General features: G+C 37.4%; 1 protein-coding gene across 7 annotated transcripts in view; it reads left to right on the top strand.

The window, feature by feature from the left end:
* fryl (furry homolog, like) overlaps positions 1-19,472 on the top strand; it is an 85,928-nt gene that overhangs the window by 27,167 nt on the left and 39,289 nt on the right. For 4 of the 7 annotated variants that reach the window (XM_088350011.1, XM_088350007.1, XM_088350006.1 and 1 more), the window contains exons 3-13: positions 6,427-6,638; positions 7,963-8,016; positions 9,717-9,856; positions 9,941-10,037; positions 10,867-10,946; positions 11,252-11,332; positions 11,762-11,930; positions 12,941-13,033; positions 13,152-13,250; positions 13,594-13,695; positions 18,085-18,129. In XM_088350011.1, the coding sequence (XP_088206137.1) occupies positions 6,519-6,638; positions 7,963-8,016; positions 9,717-9,856; positions 9,941-10,037; positions 10,867-10,946; positions 11,252-11,332; positions 11,762-11,930; positions 12,941-13,033; positions 13,152-13,250; positions 13,594-13,695; positions 18,085-18,129 (1,080 nt within the window). In that variant the 5' untranslated portion in view covers positions 6,427-6,518. Of the gene's footprint in view, positions 1-219; positions 679-6,426; positions 6,639-7,962; positions 8,017-9,716; positions 9,857-9,940; positions 10,038-10,866; positions 10,947-11,251; positions 11,333-11,761; positions 11,931-12,940; positions 13,034-13,151; positions 13,251-13,593; positions 13,696-18,084; positions 18,130-19,472 lie in introns of those variants that run through there. The other 3 variants (XM_088350009.1, XM_088350012.1, XM_088350010.1) reach the window with 2 other exon arrangements.

Below are 19,472 nucleotides of genomic sequence, written 5' to 3'. Positions count from 1 at the left end.
GCCTTCTCCTGCTTGCTGTCGAAACCAGGTCTTGCTATCTCTCTCTCTCGCTCTCTCTCTATTGCGCTCTCTTTGGGTCTGTGTGAAAGAACGATGCTCGGGAAGGGGAGGAGGCTGCCCTATGAGCGAATGGGGAGGAAAAGAGCTTTGAGGGGGAGCTAAGAAGGGGGGGGGGGGACTGTATTAGGAGGCTAGTACTGGCACATTCACACACAGGAAGAGCAGCGGAAAGAAAATATCGCAGTCTGTTATTCCATTTCTCTCTCTTGTTGCAGTATTTTTAGTACTTTTTACTTTTTTTAATTAACCGGATGATTTCTGGATTGTTAGTCCCCTATGCCCTGCACGAATGAGTTGGCGGAATGGCACTCAAGTGAATTGTTGGACCAGCCTGTCAACCCCAAAACTTGGAGCTAAAAACCTGGAGGCTCCACTCTACAGAGTCAAGGAACATTCATCCCAGGATGTTTACTTTTGGCCCCTACCTGTGTGGTATAGCAACAGCACTGTTAATTTAATGAATGGCTTTAAAGACGAACAGCCAAATTAAGCACATCAGTGCGAAAATTGTGCCTTGCCGGACCATGCCAAACTTTTGAGCCGTCATGCTGAGCCTGCAGGATTCGGTCTTCTTCGAAATCAGCATCAAATCTCTTCTCAAGTCGTGGAGCAGTAGCTGTGAGTGCCTTCTGTTTACATACCACACTTTTATCTGCATGGCATTGTTGCATTGCGCTCCCCCTAAATCTTAAACCTGTGTAAAAATTACTAATGGGGAATCAGGATGACTGCTTGTCTTATGCCCAGACACAGTCGGGCTTGCGTCGTTCAGGTGACTGCATTCGACCCTGGCTTTTATTCTCACTTCCTTGAATTAAACTGCTCTACTGATGCATAACAAGTTGGGTGCTTACCAACAGATACACACTAACAAAAACTCAGCAATGGCAGTCTTCTTTGCTGCCTCTATAATAATACCTATATTATGGATAGCGAGATTGCATGTTTTTGTACCCGAATGAGATGAATGACTGGAGAAAAACCCACTTTCAACAAACCATAACAATGACTGAAATCTGTGTGAATTTTGGTTGACTAATAAGACTTGCCCAAATTATAGTTCAATCAAGTTAAAGAATTAAGGCTGTACATCAGATATTACATTAGGTCGATCACAGAGCATCTTATCAAACAAAGTTGAAGGTTGTGCTATCACACTGCCTTAAAACCTATGTGCAGCAAGTAAAAGTGTGGCCACAAGGGGTTAGTACTACCGCATATGCTTGTTGATGTTACATCACAAGGTAGAGAAAAAAAGTTTTATCAGACAAATACTTGACTATGCTGTTATGCCTGTTATGTTTTTCATATTCAGTAAAGCACATTTTTACCATGATTCTGACAAAGCATTTTTCCTCAATATAAGTCTAAAACCATTAAAGTTTGTTACTAGCCTCTGTCCAATTATTGACCAGTTCTATGCTAACGCAACCTCCTGCCACTCTCAATTCTGTTTTCACTCCCTAAATCTACTTTGCTGGGTTCATTTAGTTGCACTCACCGCAAATCTCAGTCCGTTCTGTTCCACCCACCCACGCTACACCCAACCCCACGCCTGCTTTTATAACCCTGCTCTCCAACCCCTAAGGGGCAGCTAATGTTTCCTGACTATTGATCCGTCTTCCGTCTCTGTCCTGTTATTAACTTCTCGGCGTTCACTCTAAGAAGTCCAAAAGGCATCCATTCCACAACTGGCCCCCTGGATTGGGGACAAATGGATACACTTGTGTTATTTTATTGCAGCAGAGATGTGCTGTAAGCGTGCAACCTCAGCCTAAATCTTTGCAGTGAGTCTCAAAGATAAATGTTTTGCTAGCTTCTCACCAAGTTGGTCCGTTGTGTCATCATGTTACAAGACGATGCTGCAGTGTTGATCTTTAATGTCCCCGGAGCTATGCATGTACTGCGCAATAATGACCTTTCATTGTAGCTTTAAGCACATTGATGACTCATCATTTTGTTGCCATTGCTGCAGATTATAGTGTCACACAAGTTTAATTTGCATGCAGCTACAGTGTGGTATAGATTGAACATGTTGCATGAGTGCGACCAACAGCCCGTTAGAAAGTCGTTATAATGTCACAAACCAATTAAGTCGTATACTGTATGGGACAAAATTTCCAAATGAACCCACATTTTCTATAGTATATTAAAAAAAGGAGAGGGGCATGGCAGCTGAGTGATTAGCGAGCATCTCCTCAGTGCAACGTCCAGGGTTCAATTCCAGCTACCGCATCCTCCCCGTGCCTGCGTGGGTTTCCTCCAGGCCAAATTTAGTCCAAAGTGTCCCCTAAGTGTGAATGAGTGAATGAGTTGTCCGTCTTTGTGTGCCATGCAACTGGCTGGCAACCAGGTATGGGTGTCCCTTGCCCACTGCCCAAAAATAGCTAGGATTGACTCCATTGCTCCCGCGACCCTAGTGAGGATAAGCGATGCAGAAAATGGATGGATATTTAAAAGGCTGTAAAATGACTGCACTCTTTCTTTACTAATGGCAAAGGGAGAAATTACATTTTGTCATGTTAAACAGTCTGTGTACAGCCATCTGTCATTGAAAAATGAGTCTCAGAAAAATGAGTCCACTTACATCTAACAGAAGAAAAAGGCAGAACATAAACTGTTGTAATTAGAAATACTTTTAATTAATGGCATTCTAAAATCACACATCTAAATTGGTTCTTTTTTCTCTGCCTTACGTTTACTCCCAACATTCTCTGATTAGTAAAATTCAGTTGCAGTAAATTGCAATATAATATTGGCAACAACATTGTGAATTGTCTTTTTAGGTGATGCTATGTCTTCGCTTCCAGTTTAGGTCAGTGTTTAATTTATTTACCATGCTGCACTGATATTCATGAGTGAAGGAGTGGTTTCAGAAGTAGCCTGTACCTGTATGACCATCCGACAAAACTGCATTGCGATCAATAGTGCAACTAGCATGCCATGTTCCACTCTTCATACTGGCACCAACCCTCTCTCTCTGTCCCCTTCTCTTTAAGCCCGTTAATAGTTGTTGGTCCTCTCAAAACAAATAATGGAATCATCAAACCAGAAAGCAAAACAGATCACCTTCCTTTTATGTGATTTCTGTATTTATTTTTCCGCATGCCATTTGCTATGTACTTTACAGCTAGTTAAAATACTGTATCTTTTTCTTACCTGTCGTTTACTAATGACTTGTCAGTCAACAAATTGAAGGGACACAATGATACATTTGACCCTGCCATGCCACATCAACATTAGCAGTGGGTCTTTATCCTAGTTAAAAAGAAAAAAAAAAGAAAAGGGATTCAGCTATGCATTCCAGCTGTATGTGTGATTGCGATGTTTTTGCTGGTTGTCCTGACAGTGGCCGCCGGGAGTGTTTTTTTTTTCTTCTTAACTGTGACAAGGTGGAGTTGCTAATAGTTGTGTAATCATGTTTTCTAAGTGAAAAGCACAGCGTGTGTATGTAGTTTGTTTCAAGCAAGAGTGTTTAAAAAGAGTCTATGATTTTTAGAACATTACACAAACATTACAATACTTGTTTATGAACAGTTAAATACAATTCCAACGTGCAACCAACAGAGGGGCAAGGTTGCAAAGTAAGTTGAAATCAGAAAATAACTACATTCTAAGGTTTATGTATTTAACTTTTACTACAATTCAAAACTAATCCATTATTGAGTTTTATTTTAAAGAGGAAAAAAACTGAAAAGGTTTTCGTTGTTTTTTTAGACAAGTGAAGATTGCAGTTTTCCTTGGTTTTTGGAAAGTGAAACAACATCAACAACTCATAGTTGGTTATTTTTCTCGGTAATTTTCTCATCTACAATTTTTTTTTGTGACAACTTGTTCTACTATGTCAAAAATACATTGCTTTTGTGTCCTTGGGTCTTTAATTTTTGCAGTAAATAAATGCATGTAACATATGTGTGCTACAATTTCGTAACTCTTTTACCCCAAAGTCGGTGTGGGGAGTTGAATTAAGTGTAATCAACATTCCATTTACATAACTGAAGCTGAACTTACAAAATAGTGGGAACTTCCCATAAAAGTGTCAGCACAATCAGTTTTTTTCCCCACTACATTTGAAGTTCATCCCATGAAAGCATGGACATTTTGCATGCCACCAATGATTGATTGGCATGTCGTTGTCCCAAAAAGTTTTAAGGTGTTTTCTCTGTCCCTGCTCTTTCGTTGTTGTTAAAACGTGAAGCAATCAATCATTTGTACGTGATGGTCCAGTTAGCTTCAGGCAGGAGGAAGAACATTAGGATACCCACAGCATTGATTGGTTATTAAGGGGGAGGCTAGGTTGTGGTACATCATTGCAATATAATAATGAAGACAAGGGTGGCTTGAAAGGTTCTCTGTGTTGCAATGACACAACATAATTGATACGCTACAGTTAGCCACAACGTGCTCAAAATACCAAGAAATTCTTAAGATGAGACACAAAATGGAAAATGTACCACGGCAATCATATTAGGCTGGTGATTTACAAAGACTTCTTAGAAAGCAAGATGTTTTGTATCAAATTGGATGTAGATCCCCATTTCGCGACAGTCGTTTTCAGAGTAATTTTATTTTGGGATTGTACTGTGTATAAATGAGTCACTTGTCAACCCAATTAAAGATGTACACACCTAAATAATCAGTTTGTTGATCACATATACTTTTTCAACACAAATATTACTTGTGAATAAATCATTTTACAGGAACAAGTAAGATATAAATCTGACCACTGGGAAGAAAAACTTCCTAAATAGTAAATGTAAATAAATATTTGACAGTATAACCCCCCCCCCCCCCCTCACACAGCAAAAATCTTCTAAAAATAATTATTCAAAATAATGATTATTATACCTGAAGCCAGAGACGAGAAGCAACCACCAATTGTAAAGGGGAGCTGATGTACTGGCATCACTTTTTTGCTAGCCCCGTTGTGAGCTCAGACTGAAGTTATGCTAGACTCCTCACATAATCTTTCACACACGCACACCTTTTAAAGTTATGACTATGAGCCGTGTGCATGACGATGCGTAACGGTGCGTTTCATGGGGGTTAAAGCCATTTTCCACTATTGAGTTGTATATGGCTGCTGTTCTTGCTAGGGTCATATAGCATCTGTGCTTTTTTTCAGTTTCCTTATAGTTGAAGACTTTAGTGAATTTAAAATTCTACAGTCATTGGTTTAAAAGCTTGCCGAAATATGATTTGGTTAAATTGCAAGATTTTAGAACCTTTAAAACTCACTTGCCTTAACCTTATAACGCTTGAGTCTGTCAAAACAGCTGCTCGCAGTGTTTACTATACATAAGAAGATTCTGCCTGGCCACCGGGGCTTGATTAGTCTTGCCAGAGTCTCTCAAATTTGTACTTTTAAAATATGATAATTTTTTTAAACATATATAAATGCGAACTTAACCAAAATAACTTTCAAATTTCTCATTATATAAATGACTGTAAATGCCATGTTGTGTATTTTTGCTACGTATCTCCCCCATACTAAAGCTGGCACTCTCAATGGTTGTTGTGAGATAATCCACCCCACCTGCAATGTGTTTAGATGGCTGGGTAAAACTTGACATTAATACCAAATTGAACATTTTATACTCTCTGCAACCAGAAAAAAAGTTTAGTGCTAAGCAATCTACGCAGAAAATCTGACCACCGCCTGGTTGCACTAGTGGCGTTATCAACAGAGCGTTAAAATGCAGCACTGCTATTGCAAGCAATTATACAAATTTGCTCAGAGAAGGAAAAAGCTTTGTTGAACACGGGCCCTAACTCTACCTCATAGGTTGCGCTGTACAATAACTTCCTGTAAATCCGCATCCTGTCATAGCAGCAATCAAAAAAGCACCAGTACAGTATATTTAATACTGTAATTTACTGAAATTTAAAACTCATATCAGTGATTTATTCATTTTACTCGCTGATACAATACCTTAAAATAGTACAGCATCTGCATCGGAAGACACTTGTATTATTAGTCTGATTTAGATGAGCAGATTTTTTGCATTAAACTCCTGCCTGTTTTACCACAGTATGGGTATGACTTGTTTGCTGTCTCATAGCATTCCATAACTAGTGTATTAATGATTTAATAGTTTACAAGTGCACACATTGATCATAGATCTAGCTTCTTAATTTGTTCTCGAAAAATGCACCAGATACATGCGTTTGAATTTAAGATGTAAAAATATTTCTTCTGGGGGAGTTAGAAGGAGCAAGTCAGACAGAAGTGTGGGTTGTGTACAGAATGCACACTTGTGTTTTTTAGACCTATACACAAGATTTACATAAGATACATTAGATTTTTAAATTTACAACATTCCCTGTCTAAACTCGGCATCTTTCCCTGATCTCTTGGGCCCACAGCGTCTGCGCCAGTCAGCAGCAGCAGTGTGAGTAGACGGCGCGCCCCCGCCTCGGCAACTCCCTTGTCGTGGGAAAAACACAACCTCAGAGCCATGTCTATCATCACCATCGACCCCGAGCTCAAGCCCGGGGAGTTTGTCATCAAAAGCCTTTTCGCGGAGTTTGCCGTGCTAGCCGAGAAGAAGATCGAGATGGTGATGGCCGAACCGCTGGTAAGTGGCTATTTAACAACTTCTCAGCCACCTCATAAATGGACGAGACGTGAGCGGGAGGCATTAGAGGAAGCTCGTTAGGTTTATGTGTGTAGATTAATGCTTAACGTTCTGCACTCATTGTTTTCTGCTACGCAAAATCGGATTATGTGGTCACATAGTCTAAAAGTTGTAAAAGGGGTAATTTTGATAATAGGCTTGTTCCTTCTGGTTTTGAAATTCCAGTTAAAGAATGGCTTAATTATATAATTGACTTTTACAATCAAGATAAAAAAAATGTTATTAGTTTAAGGCGTTGCAATTAGAGGTAAGATCGAGCCTAAAAAAATTCAGCCTGATCCGAACCAGGCCCACAGGCATTAATGCCCGACCCAGGCCGAGCCCAACCAATTAACTTGATTTGCAGGACCGAGCTTGAAGCAAAACGAAATTTCATATTTTATTTGTGAGGTCTCAGGAGGAGAGGTGATTTATGATAACAAATTAAAGTCTGTTTTTTGTAACGAAATTAAAATTGAACAGGACTGGATAAACATTAGCATCTTTTATATTTCTGTGTGTGCAGAGGTTACATTACCCAAAAATTTCCATCATTGATGAACTTTTAAGAGTTGACGGGAAACTTTTTAAAGACGCTGTCATTTTGACTGCTCAAAAATTGGCCCATATACCGCAGCAGCGGTACGTCCTTAAGAATATAGCACAGCACTTTAAAAGAGGTTTTTTTTTCATACATTTATATATATATAATTTATTTTTATTTTTATTTATTTATTTGTATTTATTTATTTTCAACAATTGCTTTTTTTGTATCCACACATGGTTTTAGTATGCATTTTTATAAACATGCATTCATTTAATAAGAAAAAGAGAAAAATAGGAGCATGAGAGAAGCCAGACCAACCCAAACGTCACTCGAGCTGAAATTCGGGACTGGCTCTGACTTGGACCTAAGATCTTACCCCTGATGCAATATGTTAAGTCTTATGTTATTTACAATAACCTATTTTAGGGATTTATATGATATATATATTATTGATTTAATGTTGTATTGCATCAACAAATTCGTTTTTGAGTTAAAATAAAAAATATATTGTACATAAATATTATATATATTATTTATAGTGCTTTAAAAATGTTAATAAAATAAGTTTTTGTTTGGTAGATTATAGTTTATTATCTCATCGGTAATTCAATAAAGGACACAGTCCCACTGTCTACTCACTTAATCTGATTACCACTGTTTTATAAGTACAAACAAACAAAATATTTTTCTAAAAGTGTATCACTTGCTTTTCAAGTGAATCTCTTCATCTTCCCCCAGGAAAAACCTCTGTCCCGGTCTCTCCAAAGAGGAGAGGATGCACAGTTTGACCAGGTCAGTACGATGGTGTGAATGTACCCCCGCGCCCCACTCTCCAGGACCCCACTGCCAAGTTCTATACTTGTGCGCAGTATTTGAATCCCTCCTCCCCCCTGGTTGCACACAATCAATGCCCCATTCAGCGGCCGATCATGTGTACAATAAGGCCCGCTGCAAAGCTTTGTTCGTGGCAGCACGAGGCAGATGAGGAGTATATACAGCAAGAGAAATTCAGTTGGCTTGGAAGCGCTGTGTCATCGGAGCCACAAAATATTCTACTGGCTGCTGGCATTATTTCTCTGTTTGCGGGTGTTTTTCTTTTCTTGATGTCTGTCTTTCTGTTTCAACTATGTGTGTTTTTGTCTCTACTTGGGCACTTGTGTGTGCCATGTGGGTTGGCTGCCTGGCCCCACGAGGGGCAGCGGTGGGCGTGTGTCTTGCGTAACTTCGCTGGCTGTCATCCACAGTTGACGCCCTGCATGCCCACTGACCCACATGTCATGTCCAAAATATTCATCTGTGTCGTGTTTTTTTTTTTGTTTGTTTTTGTTTTCGTCTAAACCAGATATTTTCAGAGAAAATTCGACAAAAACGCCAGACCTCATCTCCAGACAAAAGCTAATTCTTCAGCACATTAATGATATTTCACTGTGTGACATTACATGATTCGATAAAGTCTGACCTATGATGTTTGTGTCCCATGTCAATACACCACTTAAAATTTGTCTCCCTTCTGCAGTTACTTAGGAGTGAAAAGGCTCATTTAAAAATTATCATTTTAAATTATGATTTTAAAACAAGGTCCATGCAGTTATTTTGCAAAAATTTCACAAAATGAGTGTGCACACTGTGTGTAAAGCTCCGCCCATTCCTACCGCTCACCCAATCAAATTGCCCTGGGTGCTTTGCTGGAGTTTTAAGGTGTTTAAAGTTTGTTCCTTGGGTTTTCATCATATAGTTCTCAACAGTGAACCTAAATTGTTCAATGACCTTCCATATAAAATATTATTTTGCGATGTACAGACAAAATAGGGTCAGTCACTGAAAATGGTAGTTGAGACTGCCCTATATACACTGAAAATAACCGTTTTCTTTTCTAGTGTCTTCCTGGCTTTGCACATGCTAAAAGCGGCCTTGCATGTAAAAATTGTGCATGTTCAGTTTTATCTCTGAGCCATAGATTCCCCACTCCTGGGCCAAATGTGGTCCACAACATGTATTAATGTGGCCCAAAAGAGTATTAATGTGGCCCACAAAAGCTTAAACTGTGTCTGAAAATAGATTGGTGCTCCGACCAAAAACTACAGATCGCACAATGCTTGTCAACTACCACACCAGCGAAGTGAATGCTCACTGTCACTGCATGGCAGTGTTTGCTCATCAATGCCAATGAGTGGAAATGTGAATTAAAGGATTCCTTAAATGTCCAAGATGTTGTTATTTTGATATATAATATTTATGTCGAGTGACATTTTTTTTTCAATGCAATTAACTGAGTTATTTGACAAGCTATTCAAATACATTTAGTTATAAGTTACTTCAGGCCGTGAGTCGATATGCTGATGTGGCCCTTGTTTAAAATGAGTTTGATCCCCCCCTACTCTACACCTTTTATAATATTTCCAGATATTGACATTAAATTGTAGTTTTTTTTTTACTATGCTGAATGCATTTGGCTCCATTGACTTCATTGTTTTTGTATTCCTATTTTATAGTTAATAAGCTCTATGAGCTCCATAGCCGAACACTGTTTGCCCTCCTTGCTGCGTACGCTGTTCGACTGGTACCGGCGGCAGAGCGGTACTGAAGACGAGTCATACGAGTACAGACCCCGTTCCAGCACAAAGTCCAAAGGGTAAGCTTCTTCAATGAAACCAAGCATATATTTTTTTCTGCAGTTTTCTCCTCTCATTTATTTGTTCGTTTCCTTTTACGGCAGGGATGAGCAGCATCGAGATAAAGACTACCTTCTTGAGAGAAGGGATTTAGCCATAGATTTCCTGTTTTGCCTGGTGTCAGTGGAGGTTCTGAAACGGGTGAGCCCTTGTTGACACTTTGAATGCTGCTTTGAATGTTTTGTTGTTTTAGGTACAATGAGTGCTAGCACTCTGCATTCAGGTGGAACGTCACTGGATGAGCAGAAGTGTAAAAATTTGAATGAAAAAAAATGTCTGCAAAAAAATAAAGTTCTGATTTAACTTCTGATTTAAAAAAAACTGAATAGACTTTATGGTAAAATTCCTGTATTCAAATTATACTCATGAAATGAGAGACTGTAGTTCCCCTAACATGGAAAATGACGCATGCCCATTTTTAACTCAAGCATATGAGTTTACTGTGCTACCATTAGATTATTATTACTTCATGTTAATTATTGGAGGAAGCCCACTGGGACTACAATTAATGATAATGCTACAAATAATTATTTATGTGGAGGAGCTCTTCTAGTGGGAAAAGCAAGAATTATATTAAAAAAAAAAAAAAGAAACCTCAGTCAATTTGATGCATGTGCATCATTGACAGGTTTAAATTTCACCTTTAAATGGCACATAAAGAAACATGTTTTGTTTTTTTCCTGTTTAAAAGTAATCGTTTTAGGAATGTACGTTATTGTTGTCATTGAGACCTTGATGTACATGGGGTGCCTTGTAAATCAACACTTCCAGCATTTCCAGCCTGGGTGCATAGCCAAAGGGGACTGTCCAAATTTTGAAGCAACATTCCAAAAGCCGTACCCCCGAGAGACCGGCTCTAACTTGCCCTTGGCTGTGCTCAGATCCTGAAGGAAATGAAATGTGGCGATACAAGTTAAAAAAAAATTATCACTGCTGACTTGTATGAGTGTTTTCTTTCTGTTTGTCACAGATTCCTCTTCATCCCGTGCCAGACACTTTAGTGCATGAAGTTCTAAACCTGGCATTTAAGCACTTTAAACACAAAGAGGGGTAAGTAAACACGACCACTTTCACTGACTTTGAAGATCGCATGAGAATGTCTTGTCTCATTGGTTTTGTTTTTATTGTGTTTAAATATTTTTATATTTATTATAGTTAGCTTATGTAATGTTGTCTGACTCAGTCTGAGTTTTAGTATTAAGCCACTAGAAGGTTTGCTATTATAATTAATATGTTCTGTTTGGTTTTTAATTTGTCTCATACTGTGAATGGGTAAAAAGTAGCCTGGGGTGAAGTACTTTTTGATTTCGTGTGGCAGTTTTCAATAAGGCAAAGAGCTTTTTTATTCTTTGCAGATATTGTGGCCCCAACACAGGCAATGTGCACATCATCGCTGACTTGTATGCAGAGGTTATTGGAGTTCTCACTCGGTCAAAGTGAGTCCTTTTTTGTTTCTCCTGTACACAGATTATGCGGCAAGTCATTAATGCTGCAAAGTAATTTTGTTAAACAAACAAGAAAAAAAGGAAAACATAATAATATTTAAGAAAAATCTCTGTAAAATGTATTTGAAATGACAATGAAAAAATATTACCAATTCTAAATTAAACAGTGTTCAAAAACATTTTACTCTAAGCAATTCTGTATAAAGCTGAAATACTCTTCATTCAATCCATATATGACATTTTTTCTATGCAGTAGTCGGACGACACAACAGTTTTTAATTTTGCAAATACCTTCTTGGGCAAAAACAAATTGTACCTACACCAAAACTTTGTAATTATCCACCACCGATTTGCAAATTCTACAAAACAATGTAGAAATGATTAAGAATGATTATAATGTTTGGGTGTCTGTGTTTTTAGGTTTTTAGCAGTGACAAAAAAGTTCAACACTGAGTTGGATGAGCTCCGGAAAAAAGAACAGAGTCCCTACATAGTACAGTGCATCATCAGTCTCATTATGGGCATGAAGTTCTTTCGGGTCAAGATGTATCCCGTCGAGGATTTTGAGGCATCCTTTCTTTTCATGCAGGTAAATTACTCAAAACATATTCCTGATATTCAGCCCATGTACAAAAACACTTTTTTTCTACACCTCTGCCCTTGTTCAAATCTATTGCCACTTGATTTAGAGCATTTCTTCTAAACACACATTCACACCAGTGATTGATTTAACATGTAGTTCTCTTACTAGTTTGTTAAAGTTGTCCCAAAATATAAAGACAAGGAGCCTTTTTTGTGCATGGACCTTATGCAGGATATCAAGGATATGCTCCCACTGCTGTGTACACGCTAGGCATGCCTATAAACGTTTGGTCTGATAAGATTGTTTGCTAAATCACACCGGTCTCTTTTTTTATGACTTTACCGCTCTGTACAAATCCAGTAGCGCCTCATAAAACCAGATGAATAACTGTTACTTGTTTTTCCAAAAAGATTTTTTTCCCATGCATCTCTTTGTGAAGCATTACTTGTTGCCTCATAAGCACTTTTGATGAAGTCTGCAGTGGTTTATGTCCTCATTTCACCCAACCACAGTTTTGTAACGATCTTGCATCCAAACTTCTTTGCTATTAGATTTCCTTAATTTATACACAAATGACAAACAACACTTAGTTTTCCCAAAAATATCATCAATTGTGAAATATCATTTAAAAACGGACAAACATTGCTTCTAGGAACAAGCCTAACATTTTGAAGTGTCTTGTACTAAAACTTCAATCGATCACTTTTCAAATATTTCAGCGTCTTTCATGCTCAATTATACTATAATTGCTTTATTTATTCAACTTAACACTTCATGACAAAGAATAAAGTTTGCATACCCTAGTGTCAGTGTTTAAACGTAATTGTAACTAGAGAAAGACTTTAATTGGTTTTGAGAGCTAATATTTAAACCTCAGAGCCCCCATTGCAATACGGGCTCAATAGTCTTAGCAGGAAAGTCGGAAACTGTGCCTCCTTTTTGGCATGCTGCTTGTTTCAATCATTCCGCTTGAATGGTCATTACTTCTTTTTAAGTGTGACCTAATGTCTTTGTAGGAGTGTGCCCAGTACTTCCTGGAAGTCAAGGACAAGGACATAAAACACGCACTCGCCGGTCTTTTTGTGGAGATCCTCATCCCAGTCGCAGCTGTAAGTAAAGCTAGTTCTCCTTTTTTGTTCTCCATTCAAAGGCTTGAGTGCAATTGTGTTATTTGGATCCCTTTCTCGGGGTGATAAGTCTTTTTTTTTTTTTTTTTTTTTTATCCAGGCAGTGAAAAATGAAGTAAACGTGCCATGCCTGAAGAACTTTGTGGAAAAACTGTACCAGACTACGTTTGACCTCAGCTCCAGAAAGAAGCACTCTTTGGTCATAACCACCCCTTACTTTCTTCTAAAAACATGGCTGTAATGTCTATAAAAATGTGGAAGGCCGTGTCCTGCAGGTCTTTTATCCACTACGTTTAATTTTTTTTTTTGTGTACTTGTATGTCTTTTGGAATATTCAGTTGCTAATAATATGGCCCAGGAGTGCATGTAATATGCCTGCCATTTGAAATTAGACTGAGCAATGTGGTTAATATGACACATTTCATTGCTATTAGGCTAACAAGCTACAAGCCACCACTATAAATAACATTAAATTATTAAGACCTTGGGCCAGAAACTGATAATTCAAGTAGGGGTGCTGAACCTGTTTTTGAACTTTCCAGGCCCTCTATCCGTTGGTGACCTGCTTGTTGTGTGTCAGCCAAAAACAGTTCTTCCTCAACAACTGGCATATCTTCCTGCAGAACTGCCTCTCACATCTAAAGGTAACCCCTCAAGATTTGCGATCAGCACAGTTCGACCAAAGATAGTTTAGAGTTTGTGGCCTGCACTCGACAATGCCTGAATTCACTTTTGAGTCCTCATGACTGTCGTTGCTTAAGACCATGTTGGTATTTTGGTCATAGAAACCAACAACGTTACTGTTTTGCTCTCATTGTTATGATCGGTTACCCGTTGATGCTGATTGATCAGAAGCTGCCTTGGATTTGAATGCTTTGCCTTGTGGTTCTGTCTGGAGATCATAATGTTCTGTCCTACTCATTGTCAAGCAGCAGATCCGGACAGGAATAGCACTTGACTGACAGCATTGTCTTTGTTCACAACGAGGAGAAAAAAACCGTATTTCACGCTGAAAGGATAAAATGCCGAGTACCGGTTATCATCATTTAGTGTCTTATGACAACTTAAAATGCTGGTCTATTAAAAATGATTAGCCTCTCTGCTCAGATTTTTTGTGTGGACCCATATGAAGATGACCTAAATGCATTTCAGCAAACTTAGTAATTACATTATTTTTATTTTGTACCAGAGATGTTCACATTTTACTCTCTACAATGACATTTCTGTACTGTTTGTCTTCAGTTCTGTCAATATCCTCTCAGAATCAAGTCTCCTATTACCGCTTCACTCTCTAATAGACAAGATGATCCAACTCGATGATTCTTGATCCCACTTTTCCCTTGATTGATCCTAGATTGTTTGGGTGATCCGTGTGTTTTGGTGGTGTTTGTACAACCTTGTGATTTGTAGTATTTGGCTCTGTACAACAATATTGATTATGGTTGACGAATTGCCGTCATTTTCAGAGTTGTCATAATGATTTTTTTCTTCTTCTCTCTTTTAACTCTTTGGTGTTTTTGTCAACAAAACTTCAACATGGACTAACAAACATTTACAAATGCACACACTAACCTTATCCTAAGCCTATGGTGTTTGGATGCCTTAACCACTAGGTTCGTATGTGGCACCATTTCCTGTGGTGTGTCTAGGGCAACTACAGCCTGGTGGCACCCATCCCTCTTCAGGCCAGGCCAACACTAAAACAGGGTTTTGTATGGGTGCTTGAAATCCTTGAAAATTAATTTTAATTTTGTTTTTTCAAGGTCAGGAAAATACTTGAATTTTGGGAGAAGTGCTGAAATTATTGCCATTGCCATGTTTTTTGGCAGTTTGACTCTATAGACCACGCAATAAATGAAGAAAATTTTAAGGACACCTCTATTTAGAAAACGTTTTTGCTGCCTTTATTGGTTCGGCTCACTGAGAACAGCCTGGTCTTTAGGGTCCCAAACTACTCCTCGGGTTTTTTTTTTTGGTTTTAGTGATATATTATCAATTATAATAAAACATTATGCACCAAATTATTTAGTAATTTCAAATGTTTTGCACGGAAGCCCTGAAAAACACTTAAAATATAAATTAAATTATTTAGAGTTCTACCAAAAGAAATGTAAAATACAAAACGATTTTAGTTTTTTTCACACTGAAAGGATTCAGACAAAGTCGAACAAACAACACAAAATCCCTGAAAATGCAAAAACATTAAAAAAAATTACTTTTCAGTGTTATAAATAAATACAATATTTCCAAAAATAATTATTTTTAATTAAGACACTAAATCCTTAATGCCCCCAATAAGCAGGTAGGCGCCTTGCATGGCTGACTCCCTATTGGTGTGTGAGTGTGTGTGTGAATGGGTACGTGTGAAGCACATTGTAAAGCACTTTGGGAGGTCTTCATTGACTTGAAAAGCGCTTTATAAATGCCGACCATGTACCATTTTAACCAATTCAGACACAGATCCTCTGACAAACATGCAAAAAAATCTAAATTAAAATAATTAAAACAAAAACCCAAAGATCAGTATTCTTTAAGATTGAAAGATTGAATGCTTTTTGTTTCAGAGCAATCAATATCATTAAAATGTGTCCAAATTTGGCTAATTTTTCTGCTTTTTATACACGCAGGACTTTCTTTCAATTTTTGTCTTTCGTATTGAACTCAATTATTATCTATAGAGCCCTTTCCATGATTGTAAAAAAGTGTGACGTAGCCAAGCTGCGAGTGCATTGTTGAACCTGAATGGCAGAATTCATGTCAGTTTATGCCAGCCCATTGACACAAAGAGATCGTAGATCATAGATAGGAACAGCTCAATGTGCTAATCATGTAAAAGTCATCGTATTTTCATCCCAGAATGGAGGGGGGCTTCTTACTTTTCTCGGAACACCAGACAAGGATCTCACTGAGAACAAAGGGGTCATTTGTCAATAACTCAACGGCTCTGAATCAAATAACTCCAGACCAAGTAATAATTGCCTTCCACCACCCTCCTCTCACAATCGTATCAGTGTCGAGCAATAGGTATTTGCCTTCTGTTCTGAAGTATAGCTTTAAATTTTCCACAGGGTTAACTGCATCACTTGGTTTGAGGGTGAAAACGTTGCTGGCTTTGTTTTTGCTTGCCTTGCCTTTTCTTTCTTTCGACAATTTCTTCATCCCTTTTTTAAACTGGATCTGGAACCCCAAACGTCCAAAACAGAACACACAATTGTTTTCCAGATAGTTAATAGTCATTTGAATAATTAAATTCTAATTCATGGATCATGAAAAACAAACTCTAAAATGCTATACATTTTAGTTTTATGAACTAACTATTCTCATTTGTCTTTATTTGAAATCAATTTTAATTACTAGCTTTACTTGAATAAAATGGTTCATTTATTAAACTCTATTAACGGATAACAATGTTCTGCTATTTCATTTAAATATGAATTTGGCCTTTTGGGTGTTTCACTGCATGCTATGTGTTTTACATCATCCTCACCCTTTTATCTGTTGACTATTGATCCATTTCAAAATAAGGGCCACTGCACATCATAAATGCACATTTTTAGCATACCGGAACGTGGCACTGGATTTTTTTTTTTCTTTTTTTTTAAATAGCCTTATTCCAAATATATATTTCTCTGCATAAAATAAACTACCTATTTGCAATATGGGTAGTGGGGTAGAACTTTATTTTTGATTAAAATAATCCTACTTAAGTATGTGCAGTATTTGACATAACATTTTTTTAGCTTGGGTAATTGGGATTTTTGCAGTGTTTTTCCTCTTTGGAAAAATAGAAAAAATTCTTAAAAACACAATCTTTCATTGAGTTTGCCACCTGTCCACATTGAGCTTTAGAAGGGAGTTGACCAAGAACTGAATTGACATTAGAAACGTCCTTTAGCTTCACTCAAGCATGAAAGAGAAAATTATTTACAGTCATCAGATTAAGTATTAAACTATTTGGAACCAGGCACTTCTGATCACCTCACCAATAACATTCCTTCAATGCTGTGTTGCAGCTACATCAAGACGTGAGAATTATTTTTTTTACCAGTATGTCAGGACTGACGGCGAGACCAAAACAAACAACTATCCCAAAAAATCTATTTTAGGTTGTCATTATCATATGTGCGTTTATAATTCGTATTTGTAAAAACAAATTTATTCAATTTTTGGATGAAGCTGTTGGATGACAAAACTTGGAAAAATGCTGAATATTTTCCAACTGCACTGAAAATTGATAGACAAATTTGACCTGATATGAAATTGTAAAATAAACATAAAATGGGCCATAACATGTATATTAAGCTGTCTCCCTTTGGATGCACTATAACAACTGTTCAATATTTTTTATACTCGTGTGGCCAGTTAAAATCCTGCAAAATCTGTAAAATCAAATATCCAAGCTATTTTATGTTTTTACGTGAATTTGTAAATTCAAATATTAGCAGCAAAAATTTAAAATAAATATGGAAAGTCATACTACCAGTCAACATCAATAACAAATGCTATGGAAAATTATGTAACATGTCGACTGCCTGGCCAGAGTGCACCTCATTAAATTTTATGCACTCATTGCTAATCATGTGAGGGTGATCCTCTAAAACTAAAAATAATACCTGCATATCACACAAACAATATTTTCTGTTTACATTGAACTACTTTAGTCAGTCTCACAACAAATAAATTAGATGGATCTAAATTTTTATGAATTGAAGCGATCCTATTGGGCTTCTTTTTGAAAAAATGGCAAGTTACACAAAAGTAATAAGGCAACACATAGTAAGGCATTTGAAATCCTAAGAGTATGTACATTATTTCACTTTAAGAGGTCAGTGCATGTCCAGGTGTATCATAAAATACCACCGGAAAGCTGAAAATCCCTAACATATTCTGTATGTCTGGTCGTGGTTGGTTTTATTTTTTTCTTGTTTATAACTCGCATGTTTGATATGTCTTTTTTTATTCTCCCCACCAACCTTTATTCTTTGCTTGCTGTCATGTTATCTTCACCCCCATCTCACATCCACCCGCTCCAGATGCCATCTAACAACAGCATCCGAAAGCAGATTGAGACGCTGCAGGTGAGTTGTTTGGTGCCTTGTGACGTCACACAAAAGCGCACTGGGTAACATAACCCCTATGTTACTAGGGTTCCTGCAGCTTGCTAGTCAAAAGTATAAGGGAAGTTGTTGTTTAGCTGGTTTGCATTAGCAATTGTTTATCGAGGAGATTACTAGGGACCCTGCTGGTGTTTATTCTTTGGCCACCAATAGGAGCGAAGGAGCTGGTCACAATGGCTCACTATGGTATAGTAGCATTTGTTGTTGTTTTTGTTGATAATAAAGAATATATTCTACTGTTCAAAGGTTTGGGGTCACTTAGACATATCCATTCTTTGATGAAAGCAAAGTTTGAAGGATACATTTGTTTTAAATAAAAAGCATTGTCTAAACTTCTCAATTTCTCAACAATAGTTTTTATTTATTTTGCAACTAATTTGGTTAATGAAAAAAAAGTTGTACTAATATTTGTGGCATAATTGTGATCCCCAAACATTTGAAAGGTAATTAATGTTTGGTAAAATTATTGTTGTGGAAAAAATGTGTGGCACAGAAATTGAAAATCTACTCTATTTGACAGGTGTTTGGCAGGAAACTTTGACAATAAAAAAAAAGCTTCTGTTATGGAAAATATTTTTACTGTTAATGTAGAGATGAAATACAAACTGATATAGAGTTAATACAAAAATAAAAACCCTCATGTTTTGACTGAAACTGTGTTCCTTGCTGCTTATTTTCTTTCTGAATGCTGAAATCCCCCTGCCCTTACATTTTTACATTATAAATCCTCCCGTCCTGATGTTTGGCCAACCAGGTTGACATTTGCATGATGAAAGCTCCAGTAGAAATATGCACATGAAAGCACAATGATAAGTTCAGTCATGCATGTTCCGATCTCTGATCTGTTGCATTACGTCCATCTCCAAGCTTACGTGTCGGATTAGGCAAGTTCCTGCAGGGAATGTTTTTTTCACAGTTTAGATATTCTGAAAGGTATGACAACAAAACTGTCGCTCCTCTTCTGTAATGATTAGCCAGATTCTCCAAGTGAGGTTTCTGTTATGAATGCATGTTAAGTGTGTGTTTATGTTCATTAGTTTTTGCCATATTTATGGCTATTGTTTTGTCTAAACATCAGTGCAATGCAATGTTGCATATGCATTAAATACTATATTCACTTTCTCTCCTGTACATACAAATCACTTCTACTATTATATCCATTGTCATTCTAGGGGATGTATACAACATGAGTAATTAGTAATGGCTCTTTGGGCCTACATCAAACAGTTGTACTAAATATTTGTGGCATAATTGTGAAGCGCTTGCAGAGTTGTCATGTTTTTGTGGGATTTTTGTTGTTGAAT

Source organism: Urocampus carinirostris, chromosome 12 (genome assembly GCF_059441175.1).
Source record: "Urocampus carinirostris isolate Australia breed hairy pipefish chromosome 12, RoL_Ucar_1.0, whole genome shotgun sequence".
In the NCBI taxonomy this organism is placed as follows: domain Eukaryota; kingdom Metazoa; phylum Chordata; class Actinopteri; order Syngnathiformes; family Syngnathidae; genus Urocampus; species Urocampus carinirostris.
Note: the sequence above shows the minus strand (reverse complement) of the source record. Positions and strands in the feature narration are given on the sequence as shown.